A 22416-nucleotide genomic window follows, 5' to 3' on the forward strand; every position below is an offset into this window, starting at 1 on the left:
TTCCATCCTTGATTTTATATAAATATGTTTTTTGAATGACATTTAGTTTATGACAACATATTGATATTATAGTTAATGGTTAATTCTGAAACATTTTTTCCCCACCACTGTTTTCTTGAATACTCATCACTGTCTATTTTGTTAAATTGAAAGTGGTCTTCTTTGATAGAGTTCTCTGTAAATTCCAAATATTATTATTTAATTCTACAAACATAGCTTGATATTTTTGCAGTTGAATAAAGCTCTGTTCCCTTGCTCACCAATGTCCTTTGATGATTGCTGAGATGAGTACCTGAAGTGTTGTCTTTTCCTGTCTATTTATACAGGAAGAATATTTTTTGATCTGCAACTGTGGTCTCTCTTTGTGCAATCTGCCTAAATTTGTTTAACTTTGTTTTAATAGCAACAAACACAAGAGTAGAATACCAAAGGATGACTTAATATTGAATTCCCAAACACAGAACAGCAAGCAGCTCTATGAATTCATACTGATTAAGAAGGAGATTCATACTCAAGCCAGGAATAGGATGGAGATGAAAATGGTGTTCAAATATAAATATAAAGAGATGTGAGGACAAGGGGAATTTGAGGACCCTCAAACCCAGTTGTGGCATATGAAAGAAGAATAGATGAGGCCAGCAGCAGAGACTAGTAGTTCAGAGATTCTTCATAAGTGGCCCTAGTGATCGACCCTGCCCTTTCATCACAAAGCAGATGTAATCTTAATGCCCACAAAAAGAAAACTAAGGCTAAGTGAATTGCCTGTTCTATTTAAGAAACAGGGCTGCTGGAATTAGTTTACAAACATTTTGTTAGAAAAATACCACGTGTTAAAAAAAAAGGTTTATTTCATACAGGTACTGATGAAATATTATTAATCATGAAGAATTACATTAATCGAGAAAGAAAGGGTATAAAGGGAGACTGTAGATTCTGGGGTATCCTATACTTAGAGGATGCATTGTTAAACCTTGAAATACATATGCCCAATATTATTGAAGTTTATTTTTACCTAATTTTAAACTATTTTTGGGTTTACTACGTTAAAAATGTCCCTAGAGACTCCTCGGTGGCTCAGTCAGTTAAGTGTCTGCCTTAGGCTCTGGTCATGATCCCAGGGTCCTGGGATCGAACCTGCTTCTCCCTCTTCTCCCCACTTGTGCTCTCTCTCTCTCGCTATCTTTGTCTCTCTCTCTCCCCCTCTCTCTCTTAAAAATAAATAAATAAATAAACAAATAAATAAATAAAATATATTTTTAAGACGTCCCTAAAATATTTTTCTTAAAATGTCCCCAGTTTTATGAAAAGCACTTGCTTTGCCACAAATTATGTTTTGTAGCTTTACAAATCCATTGAAATGTGTTCTTTCAGTTAATATTACTTGACATGATTTAAATATTTCCTTTTAGGAAAAAAATTAAAAATCTGATTAAAATTGCTCAAAAGGCTTTTTGAATATAAAATTTATTGCAAAACAACTGTTCAGTGACTTAGCATAAATGAATTTGACATACACAAATTTAATTTTCTTAAAACACACGTGGATAAAATACCTTCAAATTATTTGAAGATATTTAACATACTGGAAACACAGCTGTGTTCACTCTGTTAAGCCTTAAGAATCTTAAAGGTTCCCAAGTTACTAAATATTGAAGACATTGCTTTGTAGTGTTTGAGTTATTTTCTGTGTTTAAAAGAGATTTTCTTTAAGGAAAAGGTTAGAACCAACTGTTTTCAGTGAACCGATAATTCACCTGTCATGATTATGTCATTTGACTTTGTTTGAAGGTGGACTGAATATAGGATGAAAGTAGAGGGAGAAAAAAAATGTCTCATTAGAACAACATTTGTATTGGCTATTTTCAGAATTTATCTTAAAATAAATTTCAAAAAACTAAGCACAACATAAAAAATATGTACCAGCTTCCGTGATTACATCTTATGTTTTAAAATCTCAAACAGAAATGCTATCCAGTCTTTGGATGGAGGCACCTGCCTTTATAGTAGAGGCAGCCATGTGAGGAGGGTTTGTAATCATCTCTTCCTGCCACGACACTTGCTGTGAGATCATCCATGTGGAGGACTTAGTGCCCAGCACACAGTGAGCCTTTGAAAAATGTTAATTGTAGCAAGTAATAGTAGCCAATAATCATAAAAATCATAATCATGTCTATAATACATATAAAAATAAAAGTATTAATATAAAACAAAAAAATAAGGGTTACTAAAGTCAAACTTCACTATAGGTGTCAGATACTATTACAATTTCCTGAAAAAAATAATAATCATTTAATAATCTCAACCCGCTTTATAAAACTGAGCTATAATTAACATACAATGTTATACTATTTTCAGTTTTACAACATAATGATTCAACAACTCCGTATATTACTTGGTGTTCATCATGATGAAGGTAGTCACCACATGTCACTAGAGAAGGTTATTACAATATTATTGACTATATTCCCTGAGCTGTACTTTTCATCTTTATGACTTACTTGTTTTATAATTGGGAGTTTGTCCCTCTTAATCCCCTTTATTTCACCTATCCTTCCCCACCTCCCCTCTGGCAGCCACCAGTCTGTTCTCTGTATTTAAGAGTCTGTTATTTTGTTGGCTTGCACCCCAGTGGACATTTGGGTTGCTTCCATATCTTCTCTATTGTAAATAATGGTATGGTAAAAATAATATATTTTCAAATTAGTGTTTTTGCTTTCTTTGAACAATCCACATTTATTGAGCACTTATTGTACATGTATTACTATCTTTATTCTCCCCATTGACAGATGAGAAAAATGAAGCTAAGGGACAGTTGAGTAATGTAGCCAAATTTACATAGCTAGTGAATTTACAAACCCATGTAATCTGGCTTGAGAACCATGCTCTTAAGCATTATGCTCTACTTGTTCACTGATATTGAGGCATTTTATGTATTTGAATAATAATTGGGGGGAAACAATTTTCCTGAGCCATTCCTCATAGTTGGTTTCAAAAACTGCAGGTGTTAGAGAAGTGATAAAATAACATAAGCAAACTTAAAAAGTATGATAAATAAATACTCGTTTGCAAAAGCAAATGGTAGATTGTATATTTAAACATTTTAAAAACACACTAAAAGGACCTCATGCTTAAAATAATGTGATATTGGGGCGCCTGGGTGGCACAGCGGTTGAGCGTCTGCCTTCGGCTCGGGGCGTGATCCTGGAGTTATGGGATCGGAGCCCCACATCATGCTCCTCCGCTGGGAGCCTGCTTCTTCCTCTCCCACTCCCCCTGCTTGTGTTCCCTCTCTCGCTGGCTGTCTATCTCTCTGTCAAATAAATAAATAAATAAAATCTTTAAAAAAAAATAAAAAAATAAAAATAAAATAATGCGATATAATTAATGTTACTCATAAAAGATACTTTACATCAGTTTAAGTTAAATCTCTGATTATGTAACACCTTCATTCTGTTGGATGTATGTGTTCTGTTTCAAAAGGTAGAGTTCATGAAAGAATTAAAAGGGATGTCTCCCTTGCAGTTTCAGACAATTGGTTTCAAATTGGTCATTGGTTAGAAATGAAGCGTTGGGAAACGTGTCACAATAATCAAGTCAAAAACAGACACTTCTCAAGAGTATGGCCCATGTATGCATTTTGTCAATAACCTGTCCTCAGCCAGGAATGCGTGAAATGCTCTCTCTTCCTTTCAGTCATAAGCATTCCCAATGGAAACATCACTTTGAGTGCTATGGTATTTTTCTCTTTGATGTTTTACTACTACCAGTAAAGGGGCAAGAAGGTTCTGTAACAGTGTTAAAGAGAAGTTCAGTCAAAATTTACTTAGCTGGAATTGATCTATTTGATTTTTTAAAATTATTTAATATTTAATGCATTCAAAGAATATGTGTAATTTTCACGTAGAGCTTAAAACAAAATAAAATGGATACTTGTGAACCCCCAAGTTAAAGTCTCAAATATTACCTATTACTTGACACAATCTGTATGTTTCCCTTTGACCACATTCTCTAGGGTCCATTCCCAGAGATTACCAAGGCCTTAAATTTTGTGTTTATTATTACACCTGTTATTTGAGGATAAGATTAACTACTTAAGCATTTATTCATAAATAAAACATTATTAATTTTGCTTATTGTGTTTTATAAAAATAGTGTCATATGTCTAGAGTTTTAATTTTTCGCTCAAAATTTTATTTCCAGGATTTAATAATGAAATTTCATGTAGTTATGGGCAATTTATGTTCACTCCCGTAAATATTCCACTAATATGTCACAGTTTACTTAATTATGTGCACCGGTCATGGTTCTGGGAGGAAAATAGGATCTACTCTCTATATAATATTTACAATCTATAATTTAGAGCTAGCATTATGTTGGAAAAGATGGAAGATGGAACCTTAGGAAAATTGCCACCCATGGGCAGTGAGAACTTGAGCCTGAAGCTTGCCGGACCCTAGAACCAGAAGTTTGGAGAGATAGATCTGTGGGGCTCTTGTATCCATGCAGTGGGAGCTCATGTAGAGGTCAGTAAAACAGCCGTGCTGAGAACCATGATTTGCCAAGAGTAATGGACTCCAATTCATGTTCACCTTCTGCATCTCATGCAACTTCCTGTTATTGACAAAATCCACAAAAGGAAGCATATGTGGAAGGGGATCTAGGAGACATAGACATAGCCAACTGTTGGTATGGGGTTAAGTTGACAGCATACTATTCTTGAATCGATAGCTTTTCCCCAATTATTTTTGCTCTTACAAGCGTTGAGACTTTTAGTATTCTTGCATGTGCTAAGACTTCTCTACAGAATATACCTAGGAAGGGAATTGCTAAGACATTGATTAAATACATTTACAGATCTGTAAGATGATGACGAAATGGTTCTATCCTTTACATTCTTTAAGCAGGGTGTGTGAGTCTTTGTGGCTCCACATTCTGACCCATGTTCGGTTTCTGACTTCATTTCCCATCACAGTGTGTATAAAATGATATCTCATTGTCATCTTAGTTTTGTTTAAATTCTAATGAGGTTGAAATTTTCATGCATTTTTCTTTTGCAATTCTTTCTTCAATAACATTCACGATTTTATCTTTTATCTAGTAAGCTGCTTATCTTTTCCTTCTTGTTTTATACTTGTTTTTGTAACCTATACTTTATTGGTAACATGTACTGCAAATAGTTTTCAGTTTTGTGGCTTATGTTTTCCACTTCTTTGTGGTGTATTTTAATAAGCAGATGTTGTTAATTTTAATCAAACTTTTATTTTACAGTTAGCATATTTTTATGTCTTATTTTAGAACCCTTAGGCATTATTTCCCTGTATTTTTCTGTTAGAAATTCTAAAATTAAAAAAAAAAAAAAGAAATTCTAAAATTTTGCCTTTCACTCCTAAATCTGTAATCCATCTGTATTTACTTATTTTTTGTTATGGTGTAGGAAGCAATTTCATTGTTCTTACTGTGGATAGCCAGTCATGCTCTGTATTAGATAGTCCCTTCTTTCCTTTGTGTATTAGATCCTATTATTTCTGTAATAGTTAACACAAACTTAGTGGGTTAAAACAAAATAGATTTGTTATTTTACAGTTATGAAGGTCGGAAGTCTAAAATGGTTCTCCTGGGCTAAAATTAAGGTGTCACTAAGGCTGCCTTCCTTCTGGAGGCTTTAAGGGAGAATCTGTTCTTTGACTCCTACAGCTCGTAGAAGCTGCCCTTACTCTTTGACTCCTGGCTCCCTTCCATCTTCAAACCCAGCGCACGCATCACTCCAACCTCTGACTCTGTTGCCTTCTTCTTTAATTTATAAGGACACAGGGCACACCTGGATAACCCAGGATAATCTCTTCATCTCAAGATTCCTGATTTTGTCACAGTTGCAAAGTCCATTTTGGAGGAGAACATATTTGCAGATCCTGTGTATTAGGGCATGGACATCTTTAGGGGCCCAGTATTCTGCCTTAGTGATCTGTACTGACCCCTGTATCATATATCACTTTAACATAAATTAAGAGTCTGTTTCTGGATTCTGGATTCTGTAGCTCTGTTTTCTGTGTTCCAGGACTGTACATAATCACACTATCATAACTAATGATAGTGACTCTTTATAATGACTCTTTGTATGTGATAGGCATGATTCTTAACTTGTTCTTCTGCTTCTGAATGTTTTGGCTATTTTTGGACTTTGACCTTTTCATACAAATTATACAACTAATTTTAAGTTGATCCAAATCCTATTGTGATTTTAATTAGAATTGTATAGAACCTATAGATGTAATTGAAAATACTAGAAATCGAGACTCCCTGTCCATGAACATAATCTGTCTCTCAATCTATTTATATCCATTTGACAGCTATATTAATGTTTTTTATATATTCTCTGTAAAGGTTTTGATTATACACAATTAAATTTATTCTTAGAAAATCTTATTTATTTTTTACTGATGCCATAAATGGTATCTCTCTCTCTCTGTTTTAAATTACTAATTATATGTTGCTGATGTACAAAAATACAATTGATTTTTATATTGATTTTGTATGAAACACCTTGCTAAGCTCTTTTACTGATTCTAATGATTTTTCTGAAATTACTTTGAGCTTTTTATGTATATAAATTATATAAACCTTGAATGGTATTTTGTTTCTTACTTTCTGACATTTATAATATTTATCTTATTCAGTGGCTTAAATCTTCAACGTTGAATAAAACAAGAATGTGCATCTTTACCTTGTTTTTGGTATTATTTTGCTATTAAATATACAATTCTTACTGGGTTTTAATAGAGCTTCCATTGGGTTTTCAGATGATGTGAGTTTTATAACGATTGAAATTGAGTTTTATAAAATTATTTTTCTTTTTAAATAAAATGTTAACCTTTTTTTGCTGTCCAAATAAAATATTAACCTCTTTTTCTCCATTACTAATAGGTAAATTACAATGAGGGGTTATGACTCTTAAATTACCCATGTATCTGTGATAAATACAACTCAATCATTATGTATTTTTTGTATGTACAACAGGCCTCGGTTATGCTACTGTTTTGTTAAATGGGTTTTGTTTCATGAGTAGGTTTGCTCCATAAATTCCCTTTTCTGATTTGCTTTTACTATCAAGGTTATATTAGTCTACTAACTGAGTAGAGGGATAGTTCTTCATTTCTTTCTCTAGATAGTCTACTATTAGCTCACAACCTCAAGAATTTCCTGGGTGAATTTCAAATCTAGCTCCCATACACGGAAGGCAAGAACAGACTAAAGAAAGAGGCAGGCCACTCCAGATCGGTAGTTGAAAGGTTTAATTAGCAAGGCAAGTTAAAATGAGGCTTGTCTTGGGTGGCTGCAAAATGAGTAGATCTCAGCACCAGCCCACCAGAATCTTAAGAGTTTATGTAAAGGCCTTAGTAGGGTTCAGTCATGTATACAGTCCAGATGGTCTCAATAACACATCACTCTTTCTCAAGGCTGTGTCCGTGAAGTGGCTCCTATTGTGGGATCAGTGAACAGAACATAAACTCCAAGGACAAGGGAGGAGTAAAGAGCCTCTGGTTGCAGAAACCCAGGTGGTGGGATCAATCAGTAGTCCCATCTTCTCAATGATTCCTCCAACACCTGCCTAGATTGGAATGATGTATTTCCTGAAGGTCTAGTGAGATTCCTTTGTACAACTACCTGGGAATAGTATTTTTTTTGTAAGACATTATGATAGTATTTTTAAAATGTTTCTATGTTTTCAACCTACTGTGAAATGCACAGGTTTTAGTGTAAGACTTGAGTTTTGACAAAAATGTACCTATACTTTCAGCAAAATAGAAAACAGTTCCATCACCCCAGATGTTTCCTTCATGCCACTTTCCAGACAGTCCAATCCTGGCCTTCTATGTTCCACAGGCAACCACTCTTAGGAATTCTAACACCATAAATTATTTTGGCCTCTAGAATTTTGTATCAGTGGAATCTAACATGATACACTTGTTTGGATCTGGCTTCTTTCATTCCACATAATTGTGAGATATATCCATGCTGTTGTGTTAATCAATGACTAATTCCTTTCTATTTATGTATAAACTTATTGATTTTTTTCTCCTCGGATGGGCATTGATTTATTTCTATTTTAATGGTAATTGTGAGTAAGATATCATGGACATTCTTGTTCAAGTCATTTTGCTTTTATATCCCCTTGGTTAAATACCTGACTAGAATTTCTGGCGCATAGTGTAACTCTATGTTTAATTTTATAAGTAACTGTCAATCTTTCCAAGACAGTTGTATCATTTTAACTGCTAATAGTGGCTGCTCTAGCAGTCTCACATCCTCGTCAACATTGGTCTTTTTTTGTTTTGTTTTAATAATTCTGATATGTGTGTGTTTAATTATCGACTTGATAGAGTTATTTATAGATCTAAATACTAATCATTATTTTTAAGTTTTTATTTTAATTCCAGTTAGTTTACATACAGTGTTATATTTAAGATACTAATCATTTTTCAGATGTATGCACGGGGAGTATATTCTCCAGTCTGTGGCTTATCTACTTAATTTCTGAATGTTTTTTGAATCAGCAAAAGTTTTAGTGAGTGCTGTTTGCTTACTATTAAGTAATCTTTCCCAGTTTAAATTTGCAAAGGCATTCTTGTATGCTTTCTAACTAAATTCTTATCATTTTAGTTTTCATGTTCAGATCTATGATAGATCTCAAAATAAAGCCTGCCTAAATGTGAGGTAGGACAGAAGAGATTTTTTTTGTGTTTTGTTTTGTTTTGGGTTTTTGTTTGTTTGTTGCATATGAATATCCAATTGTTCTAGCTTCATTTGCTAAAAAGATTTGCATTTCAAATTTTATTGCTTATGTACTTTTGTTGAAAATCAATTTACCATCCAAGTGTATCATCTTTCTGAACTTTATACTGGTCCATTTATCTATTTGCCTGTAGATACAGCAATCCACACTTCAGTACAATATTTAATAAATGTGGTGAGAGCAGACATCCTTGAATTTATCCTAGATCTAGGGGAAAAGCAGTTAGTCTTTAACCATTCAGTATGGTGTATTTCTTACTACAGAACTATAGATTTAAAAATATATAGAAAACCTCTGATTTAGAAGGCAGTAGCTTAATTTTATTTATCTGTTTTTCGTTTATCCAGCACAGCTTTTGGTGCATTCTAAGCCCTTTCTATTTTTTATTTTGTTTTATTTTTTTAAAGATTTTATTTATTTATTTGACACAGAGAGAGACAGCCAGAGAGGGAACACAAGGAGGGGGAGTGGCAGGCAGAGGGAGAGGGAGAAGCAGGCTCTCCGCTGAGCAGGGAGCCTGATGGTGGCCTTGGTCCCATGTTCCCAGGACACTGGGATCACAACCTGAGCCAACCTGAGCTGAAGGCAGATGCTTAATGACCAAGCCACCCAGGCACCCCAGACCTTTGTATTTTTTAAATTAATCAGTGAGTGATTATCCAAGTCATTTGGTGTGGTAATGTTCTATTCTGTAGCTGACAACATACTCTCATAACTGCCCTTATTTCACCTGTTTTTAGCCAGTTTCAGGAAGAATAAACAAACTGAAAAACCTCCCAGAATTTCCCATTTAGAAAAACTGCTTTGTATATATGTGGTATCAGTAGTGTTTTAAAGTTTTCTGTATGTGTGATCACATCTTTTATTTGCTGATCTTTAGAACAACTCTTTAACATAGAGAATGTAAGATTGAAGAATAATTGAATTGTTTTATGCCTAATCATGAAATTTGGGATAGAATGTTATGGGCACAGATAATACTTAACAAAAATGAATATTAAATTTTATTTTAAAAATCTATTTAAGGAGTACATTGGTGGCTCTGTCCGTTAAGCGTCTGCTTTGGCTCAGGTCATGATCCTGGGGCGCTGGGATCAAGCCCCAGGTAGGGCTACCTGCTCAGCAGGGGAGTCTGCTTCTCCCTCCCCCTCTCCCTGCTCATGCTCTCTCTCTCTCTCTCTTTCAAAAATAAATAAAATCTTAAAAATCTTTTAAAAATATTAGCCTTTGCAATTTAGAAGGTACATAGTCTAACATAATTGTTTCTTTCAATAATCTGGAGAGAAAAAGCCTTTAGAACCACAGTTCTCCCGATTTATTTATTTGATTATGTAAGTACTGTATATGATATGTTCAACATATTATTGATTTTTGGCAATCTTTTAGGAAGAGGTCTCCTTTTTAAAATGGATCCTAGATTAGAGGTCTGAAATAGTTTTGTGTGTGTCTATGTGTGTGAATGGCATAACTCCCTTCTACATGGTAAAGTTTGAAAAGCCCATAACCTATCATTTATTTTTGGTGCAAAATATTACTTTTTTCTACTTTTAAACAGAATTCTATTGATTTTGTTTCCTAGTTCAATTTTGTGGGGAAATTGCTTGGACCAAGAGGAAACTCCTTGAAGAGACTACAGGAAGAAACAGGTGCTAAAATGTCTATCCTGGGCAAAGGATCAATGAGAGATAAAGCAAAGGTACTGAACTTTGAATATGATATTTAACACATACAGGAGGTTACCTGTCACACTCAGGGCCATGTTTACCAGCACATCTGCATTGTTCTCCCATTGTTTCGTACGATTTTCACCTTCTGGGACCACCTTGTTGCACTCTTGTTCAATTCCTCTATTTTCATAAGAATCAATTACCCTTCCCCCCGACCCCAGAAGATATAATTTCATATCTCTGTTCTCTTTAGTCCTTTGTGTAGGTTGTTGCCAAATCTCCTTACTTTTTCTGTGTCCTCTGTAGGATGTTTCTATATGTCTGTGCTCATTTTCTTGAATTCCCTGTCTGGATCCCTTTTCTCTCTTCAACTATGTCACCTAATCACATCCATTGTATCATTCTCTCTTTTTATCTCTATGCTTCATTTCACTCTGATCCTCTTACCAGAAGCAATTTCAAATACTTATCTGCAAATCTAAGAGAATTCCACTTATTTTCTGAAATGTTTCAGTGATGTTAAACAATTCACCTGACCCCAAAAGAACAAATAAGCTAAGAAATAGATGAACTTTGATGTTTGAAATGATGTATTTCACATCTGAACTATATCATTTTCCCATTTTATAAAGTGATAGCAATTTTCTCTGCGTTAGAATTCATTGTTTTGGAAAAATAACAACCATTTATAGAGAGAGATTTATTCATAAAGGATCTTTTAAAATTCATTGAGAAAAGGTGGATGTATTAAGATAGTATTATTTGGCCAAGCCATGCTTTTCTGATTCGATATGTTACTATGGCAAATAAAATATTCAAACATTTATTTCTGACTATGGGAATTAACTTAGGAAATTGTTTCAGTGTTCTATTAATGTGAAATCTTGAAGAAAATTATGGTGGGAAATGTCACCGAACAGAGATCTCATAGTCTCACACTGTACACTTCATACTGTGTGATCTTTTTATTTTTGCCTACTCCTTTTTAAGATTTAGAACAAGCACTATCTCCCCAACGGGGCTTTTCTGAAACTCCTGTGATAGGCTAAATCCTCTCATCACTGAACATATTTTGTTGAAATTTTCTGTTTCTCTCACTGAACTGTACACTCCTACTAGCCGGAGAAATATCCTAGTCAGCTTTGCATACCCAGAGCATCTGTGTAGGCACTCCATATCTTTCAAAGCAAATGGGTATTTATTGTTTATTCCCATATATTTGGAATTTTTTTCTTTCTGTTCACAAAGCTTTACATTGGATTTCTTTTTCCCTATGAGCATGTTAGGAACCAGCATAAGTATTTGAAAAGCTAGTCGGAAACAAATTTAGTTCTATTAAGTTTCCATTAGGTTTAATTTACGGATATTAGCTGTTACTTAAAATCCAGCTTGTCATTGATTACTTTTTGGGTGATCTATCATGTTTGTCTATGCTTCAAGCATTTTCATTGTTCCTTTACAAAATGAAACAAAAGGAAAACATATAATAATAATAATAATAAGATAATGTATTGCACTATAAACTACATTTTATAGAATCTAAACAAGACCTTAACTGCCAAGGGCACATAGCTGCAATAAAACCACAGACATGGATATGCAAAAATTTACCTTAAGAAACATTTGATTAAAATAAAAAGAAATCCTTGGTAAAATATTGATCACTGTGTTGCTGTTTTACCTATCTGCAACATGATCTGATCAGGAAGGAAGATTTTATATGTGACTTTGTTCCTCTAACAAATAAATAAAACTTACCTGATTCTGCAGTGGAACTGTGTATTTATACAGCCACACAGGAATATATTCATGCATTAATTGCAGAAGTATCGATTGCTGTGTCACACTATGTGTCATCTGTAGTTCTAGTTCATGGTAATGAATATGACAAAAATTTTTCTCTTCCTACAGTTTACATTCCAATGGGAAAGACAGACAATAAATAAGTGAAAAAAAAACACATTTTAGTAATTGTTATGTATTAAAATAATACAGATTGTTTTTCTGTGTTGGCTCTGCTATTAAGATGCTAAAAGGGTATGTCCTAAGCTTGATCTTTCATGATTAAAAGGAGATATTTGGGTAGTTATCTAAATCAGGACGAAATAACTATGCAAAAGCATTTCTTACACATCTGCTATGTGCTCAACTGTAGATTAAATATTATGTCGAAAATATGTATTAGACATGAGTCAAGCCCTCACAAAACTTTCAGTTTAAACATCCTGATCTGTTTAACACTTTCTTTAAAAAAAAGAGTTAAGAAAGTATCAGTCATTGAAATAGAAGGTGGAAGAGTGACATTCTCATTTAATTTTATTTTTACAAACCTGATAAGACTTTTTCATCCTTAGAAAAGAACGAAATGTTACGATTTGTTATAAGACCATTATAAAATTGCATGTCATAGAGAACAGTTCTAGCGGTTTGGTGTAGTAAGATTCTAACAAGTTCAGTGTTCTTATTTGCCTTATTTTGGTTTGGGTTGGCTTGGGGGAAACATTCCTTTTCGTTTAGCTACACCTAGCCAATAACTCTGTGAACAGAGAGTGAAAACGAAAACCAAAACAAAATGAAATGTGGTAATATCCAAGGTAATAGCAGTAGCAAAATCCTACCTTATATTCAATATTTTACTCCTGTCCTGGTCAGATCGCCTGATATGTGAACTCACAGTTTACCTTATAACTATCCAGGAATGCTTAAACAGAAGCTAACTTTTAAATGGGGATGATAAAGATATTCTTAGAGAAAATTAGAAAGTAATATATACAGTATGCTTTCAATATTTCAAAATATCTCAGGAAATTAACTGGCGGTTCAGAAATTTCTTTAAAGTCTGAGTCCCTCGTACACCATATGGCCAGCCAGTTCTAAATAACCACACAGCTGCTGGCTTCTTCTTCTTCTTCTTCTTCTTTTTTTTCCCCCTAGCAGTTGCTGCTGAGCAATCTTCAGGGGTAACTTACTGTAGCTTCAGATAGAGTGTTACTATTTTTAGTGACGCTGGTGGCAGAGATTGGTGAGGGAGAGCAGAGGAAGCAGTGGTCTACAGGCTTATCTTTGAAAAGAGTGAGGAACAAACATATTATCTTCAAGAAAAAAGGTTTGAGAGGTTAGAGAAGATGAGACAAAAGCTGAGCACACCCAGATAAGAGTGAGGAAACAGCAGGAAAGCCTCAAAGCAAATTTCTTGCCTACCTCCATTGTCCTTAAAGGGAAATCACAAATAGACATGTTGCAAATAAATTATGTTGTAATGGAAGGTGTTCTGGCATTCCTCTTAATAAGCTTGGGTGAAATTATGGAATGCAGTCTTAAAACATGCTGGTGATTATATGTTAAAAGTAAAGTGCTGTTTGGTGGAGTTTTATTTGAAAATGTGTGATAATTCTCTAGGCAAGCCTTTCTCTCTTTGATGTGCTAATATCATGTGCAGTTTCTATTTTATAATATATCTTCTGTATTTGGTGATGGCTACTTTAGTAAATCCTTTCTGATTTCATGGCAATTTGATTTTCATCAACAATAAAATCAACTGAAAACCTTCAAAGTGATGCTGCTGCCTGGTGGGTGTGAACCCCGTACCAATCATCCTTCTCTCCTTTGGCTTCTGGGCTATGCCTCACATCAAACAGCAGGGTTAGTCTCTCAAATCCTGAAGGGGCGAGGCCACGCTCACTGCTCATCAGTCAGGCTGGGATCGGTTAGGTAGACTCCTGTTTCAACTTTTTAATACCCCCAACAACAAAGCAATTTGTAATCCCACAAAATCAAGAGCCCAGACACTCTGGTTTTAATTTTAGCTGTGTCCCTAATACACGGCACCGGAGATCAGCAATGTTTTCTTCTCCGTTTTGCTCCACAGGAAAGAATGCCTAGCCCATCGTTACTTCCAAACAGAGATAGAGGAATTAGCATTCTTTTTTTAAGATTTTACTTATTTATTTGACAGGGAGAGAGAGAGCATAAGTAGGGGAAGCAGCAGGCAGAGGGAGAGGGAGAAACAGGCTCCTCGCTGAGCAGGGAGCCGGATTCAGGGCTTGATCCCAGGACTCTGGGATCATGACCTGAGCCTAAGGCAGCTGCCTAACCATCTGAACCACCCAGGTACCCCGGAGTAAGCATTATTCTTTGCTTAAGTATCACTTGAGTTTGTGAAGGACAAAGAATCGATGAGGAATTACAGATAGGTGGGGATTTATTTTTGAATTATTCACTGCATTCTTCTGTTTCTTGGATCTGAATGTTGAGAAATGAGAGTAACAGACTGAACGGTCCCACCTGAAGGGTAACACAGTAGCACATGAGGTAGGGGAGCAATGCGTTGCAAATACGTGTTTTGTAAGAACGCAAGGAAACTAGTTTCAGTGGTGGACCAACACAAGGGTATTTCAGGGGCACCTGGGTGGCTCAGTCGTTAAACGTCTGCCTTTGGCTCAGGGCGTGATCCCAGGATCCTGGGATCGAGCCCCACATCAAGCCCCACATCGGGCTCCCTGCTCTGCAAGGAGCCTGCTTCTCCCTCTCCCACCCCCCCTGCTTGTGTTCCCTCTCTCGCTGGCTGTCTCTCTCTCTGTCAAATAAGTAAATAAAATCTTTAAAAAAACAAAACAAAAAAACAAGGGTATTTCAGCCTACAATATATTTGAACTCCAAGTGACCAAACAACGAAAATAGTCAGGTTTGAGTTGAAGAGTGAAATATATCATGATACTAGTGCAAAACAATTTCTTACATTAACATCTTCAACCCTTTTATGTACAGTTTGTCATTCACTGTGGTGGATGACAAAGAATAAAAAAAAAAAATTCCATAAACCTGTCCAGGCTCAGTTCTTCGTAAGCTTCAATGACAGAGCCTGAGGTGGCGATGTTTTGTAGGCTGTGAATCGAAGTTACATATTGCCTTAAATCACTACTTTCCTCTAGTCTGATTTTATTTATAATTAGACAAATTTATTTTAATTTTTGTAATTAAAGCCTGCTGTTTGAAAATGTCCAAGGACCTAATATCTTGGCCATAAACCAAGGATATTATACAAAAAAATATTTTTTTTAAAGTTACTAGTATAGTAATTTTTTCTTCACTGCCATTTGTCACTCATTATTTGGACTGCACCCTTGTTTCCTGAAAGAAGTGAAATGAGAGAATCACAGAATCAAGGTCTCTCACACCACATTGCAGGAAACTTTTATTTATTAAGCTATTAGAAATAGAATATATGGGGGCATCTGGGTGGCACAGCCGTTAAGCGTCTGCCTTCGGCTCAGGGCGTGATCCCAGCGTTCTGGGATCGAGCCCCACATCAGTCTCCTCCACCAGGAGCCTGCTTCTTCCTCTCCCACTCCCCCTGCTTGTGTTCCCTCTCTCACTGGCTGTCTCTATCTCTGTCAAATAAAAAAATCAAATCTTAAAAAAATAGAATATATGAAGACAGAGACATTTCTAGACATTTTACAGTTTATAAACCAGAATTGTAATAGTGTATTTCTTTTCTGCCACTGAGGAACCTTATCCCTTTTTGTTCTGAGATGTACTGTCCACCTCAAAATCTTGCAACTGAAATTCAAGTAGGATATCTCCAGTATAGAAAGGGACTGAGGATGTCTTCGAAATAATTTAAATAACACATTCTGTGGTAGTTTTAAAGATGGCTGCAAATCCTTTGACATTTCTTTTAGAGAAAGGTGAGTAGGGTTGAATTCTCTTCCTCGTGAATCCGGACAGTTTTAGTGACTTGCTAACAACAGAAGGACTGCAGAGGAGATGTCACGTCAGGATTTCTGAGGGAGGTGGGAAGACACAGTGCACCTTCTGCCTCATTTACAAGAACGCTGTCTTTTTTTAGAGCTCTAAACTGCCTTGCAAGTGTTCTGACAATGTTAATGCTGCCCCCTACCTCCCGCTGTGAGGAAGCCAAAGTAATATGGAGAGGGGGGCCTGGTATAGTACCAGTGGGAAATCCCAGTGGAGCCCTGCCTTTGAGTCATCCCAGGCGAGGCATTACACTTGCACGTAAAGAATTCTCCAGATGATAACAGCCTCTAGCCATTTGAGTGATCACAGGTTGTTTGGGTCCTCCTATCTGCAGCCCCAGACTCTGGGAGCAAAACAAATGATCTCCATTGTACTCTGTCTAAATGCCTCACCTACAGAATCCATGCACGTAGTCATAATAACAACATAGTTGTTAGTTTAAGCAACTAAGTTGGCATGGTTACTTATCTAACACTAGATGACTGGAACACAGTCCTACAATTTTATTTATAAAATTCAAAGATTCTCAATGTTGTGAGCCAGTGTCACATCGGTTTGTTCTCTTCTTGTGTTTCTACTGCCCTCTCATGGCAATTACTAAAGACTTTGAAAAATTCTGGGGTTTTGTGGGTGTTTGTGTATTTGGTGTTTTGATTTTTTTTGTTTGTTTGTTTGTTATTTACTTGCACCTTATTTTGAAGCATATGCCAAAGTTCTATCTCAAAGTTGCCAGAAAGGGGAAAGGCTTCCAAGAAAGACAATTCAAAGATTTCCAGAACATTTGACTTAAAAAGTATTAGGCTAGTCATAAAGCTGGTCTAAGGCCTTTGTACCTTAGAATGTCTGCTTTAATAACACAAGACTCAAGGATAATTGAGTAGGTAATTCTGATTTCTCTGTAAGTCTTCTTAATTTTAAACCTGAGAAAGCTTGTGCTCCAGCATTTTATCAGGGATGTTAGGTAGATCCCAGAAGGGGAGGGAATTGCACCATACAGCAAGTATTGCCCTAAACCAAGACTGGGACAGTTTTCTTTCTTAGTCCCTCTTTTTGACCAAGTCAGATGGTCTTAGCCAAGAAAAGGACCAAATGGCATTTTTGTTCTGAACATTAACTGAGCTTGTTGCTTCATCAGTCTTTTCTTACATTTCTTATAGATGGTGGAATTTAGATAAGGGATCAAGTTATAAAATATACCACCATCAAGATTACCTGTAATTTATATATGGACCCATTGACATTCTTTCTTTCTTTACCAGTTTCCTATGTTAGGGAAGAATTTCTAAGCAGGATTCTAAGGTGATTCAACTTACTAGTATTTTATATTATTTAGTGCTCCATATATGCTTAGTTGGCCTCTCTCTCTCAATATATATTTTTAAGTATTAATATTTGCTTTGCTTTTTTAAATTGGACCCAATCTTTGCTTTGCCCACACATTGCAAATTCCAGTAGACGCATGAATATCCAAAGCAAAGCAATAGACCCATATGAATGGACAAGGAATATTTTGGCTCTATATAATAGGTCAAATAAATACATGGGTCCAAAAGACCCATATGAATATATCATTGCTCTAACAGGAGAATTGGATATTAGAAAGAAAAATTCCTAAATAGCTTTATTTTGCTCATTGTAAAAAATAACACGATTTTAGTTTTATGGATAATTTTAATGTCAAACCAAGTAAGAATTGTTATCTAAATTTTTTTTAAATAATGATATTTAAACTCCTAGAAAAGCCTTTGATAAAAGGGTATTATTTATACATTTTTAGAAAGATGGTGTTAAATGTTTGTTTTAAATTGTTAGAACTTGACCCCAGTATAAGCCATGTTCTCTGAAGAGAAACTTGGACTACTCGTTCTAGACCAGCTTAGGGAATTTGGAGATACTGTTAAGAGGATAATGGGCCCAGAGTGGGAATGTTAAAGAGAAAAATCCTGCACTTAACTCAAGTGCACTATCAGCACTAAGTCAGATTCTGAATTTCATTAGTTGCAGTGATGTTTTTGACTTTGTATTCTGTTTTCTCTTTATTTATTTATTTTTTAATTTCACAATCATTGAAGAGTTGAATAGTGCTCTAGTTTTATCAGGCATAAATATCTCAGTCATTCTTAGTTGATAGTGTTGTCATGAATACTTGAAAATTTGAGCTCTTGACATCCCTTGATAAAAAGTAGAGAGCTCTGTTTTGTGGTTATCGTTCATGACGCTACACAGAGCCCAAAGAAAGACACAGTAGTCAAACTCCTTAGTCTAATGGATAATATTACTGAGTTCACTTTTGCTTTCTGTGTGTACCGGTTCACCAAAAGTAAAATAAAAAAGACAGAGACCTAGGACACAAATGAAATTTTATATATTTTGCTATGAACACAATCAGTTACACCATTTGACTTTTAGCAGCTGGGACAAAGTTTTGCCTACTTACAGGGATGCCATGCACAAGGCACTGTCTGTGAACTGTTACAGGAAGTAAGGAACTAACTGAAGCTAGTTACAGGAGTAAGCATACCATATGTCAGTACAGGAAACTCTTATGTGTATGTTTTTCTTACTACCGAAATACCAGAAATCACCTAGACTTCATATATAAATATTCTCAGTTTTAAAATGTTATCTGCAGGGGTGCCTGGGTGGCACAGCAGTTAAGCGTCTGCCTTGGGCTCAGGGCGTGATCCCGGCGTTCTGGGATCGAGCCCCACGTCAGGCTCCTCCACTAGGAGCCTGCTTCTTCCTCTCCCACTCCCCCTGCTTGTGTTCCCTCTCTCGCTGGCTGTCTCTATCTCTGTCGAATAAATAAAATCTTTAAATAAAATAAAATAAAATAAAATAAAATAAAATGTTATCTGCAAAGATATTTACTGTTTTGTCTATTTTTTGGCAAACCACTTTTGTTTTAATTTTGATGATATTAACATTTAATTTTTTTTTTTTTTTGCTTTTTGAGGTCCGGGTTTTGAGATAAACTGTGAATGTATGCCAGTATTCTGCATGTGGTTTACCGCAGATAAGGCATACATAACGTATAGGTATATAATTGCTAACATCTGCAATTCTAGCATCACTATGGGGTTAAAAAAAAAAAAGGCAAACAAAATGTAGTGATTAAATGATTTAGAGAATTTGGAATGTCTCCACAAGCTTTCATGTTCATATTTCTAAGCTTATTATGCCCTGTATTTGCTGCTTCCTTTTCTCAATAGTAGGTTGTTTTCTCTTTCTTTTCTATGTTTTGATGTTTTGACAAAATTTTTTATTTCAATTATTTGGCACTTTTAGGGAATGTTTTTCCCAGTCGTTCTTAATTTTCTTCCTTTCACCTGTCTACCTTAAAAAAATTCTAAAGCTAAAATAATTTATAATCAAAAAATTTTCCAGTGTTTGAATGCTGAATAGCTCTCGTTTCTATTTCCCTGAACATTGCTAAAAGGTGTGAGAGATATTTATTTCCTCAGCAGCACCACCAATATCATATTTACTTAAATCAAACCAAGTCAACAGTCACTACTACCAAACCAGGAGCATAAACGATAAAGAATAAAATAGTAAGACCATCAAGTAACCAGACATAGTCTCCCTTGTGCTGAGTTAATATTTTCAGGATCTCAATTCTGTACATTTTAGATTAAAAGTGATATCCACATTTTTAAAAGAATAATAATAATAACAATCTTAAAACATGTAGAAACTTTTATTTGGATTAGCATTTGTCTTTTTTTAAATTTTTTCTTTCTTTTTTATTATGTTCAATTAGCCATCATTTGTCTTTTTTTTAAAAAGATTTTATTTATTTACTTGAAAGAGAGAGAAAGACTGCATGAGCCAGGGGTGGGGCAGAGAAGCAGGCTCCCCCCTGAGCAGCCCCGCCCCCCCCCCCCCCCCCCCCGCCACGTGGGGCTCCATCCCAAGACTCTGAGATCATGACCTGAGCCAAAGGCAAACGCTTAACTGACTGAGCCACCCAGGCGCCCTGATTATCATTTGTCTTAAGGAAGATTTCATAATATGGATTTTTTTGAAGGCCTGTAAAAACAACATTTATTGTCTTATCGGTGACTAAACGCAGAGACTTTTACAACTGAAAAGTCTCTAGAGAGGATGAGCAAAATTCAAGTTCCCAGGCTGACCCCTCAACTTTCCAAAGGCCATATGGTGAGGGCTCACAGTTCAAAAGTAGCATGTATCCAGGGTGGTGGAGGACAGCATCATTCTGGAAGTCCCCAGATAAGGCAAAGCTGTGTTTTGTTGGCAATTCTATATCTTTAGCATAATAATTTCCTGGAACATAATAATTAAACTTGAGTAATCCTTAATATTATGAGGGTGACTGTAGGGTTGTTTTAATTTCACTGAACTAATTGGAGGTGTAGCAGATGTGCTTCTCTATCATATAGGTACCTACGCATATATACATTGGATTATACAATCTTAGAGCTGGCAGAGAAAGTAAAGATGCTGGTTTAATTCAGTACTTTTTATAACCAAAATATATTGTTGCCCAAGGAACAGTAATTAGCTTGAGAGTCCTGGGAAATTACTAGGAAATATTTAATTATTAGAGGTAAAAAAGAAAACATAAAGATGGGAAGCAGTTTCATGAAAATATCTTGCTTAACTAGCAGAATAATTTCAAGGAACCATAACATTGAAAGAAATAGTGTTTACTATTGTTTCTTGAACTCTTACACCCAAGATAAGAAGAAAACAGATCCAAATTACTTTAAATAACATAAAATTACCTACAGTATATAAAAGATTGAGTTGACCATGATTCTTCATCACGATCTAGCCTCTCTAAAACTGAGTAGCGTAGAACTAATTGATTTGTGAAAATGCTTCTCATCTATCCTCTGTACAGTGTATGTACATCCAGTGTGTACCCTGGATGGATGAGAAAGGGGAGGGGAGCACCCTGTGCTCAGAGTGCCTGAGTTAGCAGCCTTTATGTTGGGGTTTAACAACTGTCTGCCTTTGGTGATAACTCATGCGGGGAAGTGAGGTAATCACTGCAAGTCTAGTCCCACCCTCAGGGGAAGAGTAGGAGCAGAATGGGCTCTTTTGGGAAACCTTCCTGTCTTCTTAAGGCTCTTAGCCTAGAGTTTCCTTTCTGGGAGGAAAGAGTTTTTCTCACTCCTTCATCCCTCTATAGGTTTACAGGTCGGAAAATTGATCGCAATATATTTAGCTGCACATGTAATACCTTCCTTCACATTGCTATGAATTCTTGTTAAGATTATAAACTAAAAATGTCATTTCAGTGCACATATTTTTCCTTTAACCATTGTTTTTGTTTTGTTTTGTTTTTTAAATCACGAGGCCTGTATCATATTTTTTGCCTTGCTTTTGGTATAATTTACACACATGAAAATCTACCACTTTTAAGTGTATAAATGCATATAGTCATGTTTGTCTCATTACAATCAAGGTAAAGAATATGTCTGTCACATCCTTTGGGCCTTACTTCACACCCTGGTCCATGGAGACCACTGATCTGCTCTCTGTCACCATCCTTCACATTTTCCTAGAATTTCATAGGTTGATGTATGCAGCATATAGGCTTGCTCCTGAGTTGTTTCACTTAACATAATGCTTTTGAGGTTTATCCATGTTGTTGCATGGATCAGTAGTTTGTTCTTTTACATCACTGAGAAATTTTCCATTGTGTGTCTGCACAAAACTTGTTTATCCATTTATTTTATGGTAATTTAGATAGACTATTATGAATAAGGCTGCTCTGAAGATTCATATATGTCTTTGTATGAAGATATGATTTCACAATAGAGAATCTGGGAATTATTCATTGAAAGTTAAAGCACTAGGACATTTATATAATATTTTTTCATTAATATAAGATATTTATCACAGGACTATATATTTTTTAGAAAGTCAGAAAGAAGTATTCCAAAAGTGTTGGTTGTGTATTTACTCTCTCTGGGTTTTGGTATGGTTTACTTGACATGTGTAACATTTATTAGTTCTATGAAAGACTGTTTTATTAGTTATTCATTTTTCATTCTGCAAATAATCATTTCTAAATTAAGGTTTGGGAGAATTTTTTTTTTCCAGCAATGCCCTAAATTAGGATAGCAGAGTTCAGATGCAAACTGGAGATTCTGATTCCCTAGTCAGAGAGATGAGATTTGTTAGATAAATGAAGCCATCTGCATCAATTTAAATAGTTCTACCAAA

General features: G+C 35.4%; 1 protein-coding gene across 2 annotated transcripts in view; it reads left to right on the forward strand.

Moving 5' to 3' along the window:
• KHDRBS2 (KH RNA binding domain containing, signal transduction associated 2) overlaps window positions 1-22416 on the forward strand; it is a 541301-nt gene that overhangs the window by 195284 nt on the left and 323601 nt on the right. For both annotated transcript variants that reach the window (XM_045803086.2, XM_087856979.1), the window contains exon 3: window positions 10371-10487. In XM_045803086.2, the coding sequence (XP_045659042.1) occupies window positions 10371-10487 (117 nt within the window). The remainder of the gene's footprint in view (window positions 1-10370; window positions 10488-22416) is intronic.

Source organism: Ursus americanus, chromosome 29, assembly GCF_024610735.1.
Source record: "Ursus americanus isolate L20-20 chromosome 29, mUrsAme1.1.p, whole genome shotgun sequence".
Taxonomy (NCBI): Eukaryota; Metazoa; Chordata; class Mammalia; order Carnivora; family Ursidae; genus Ursus; species Ursus americanus.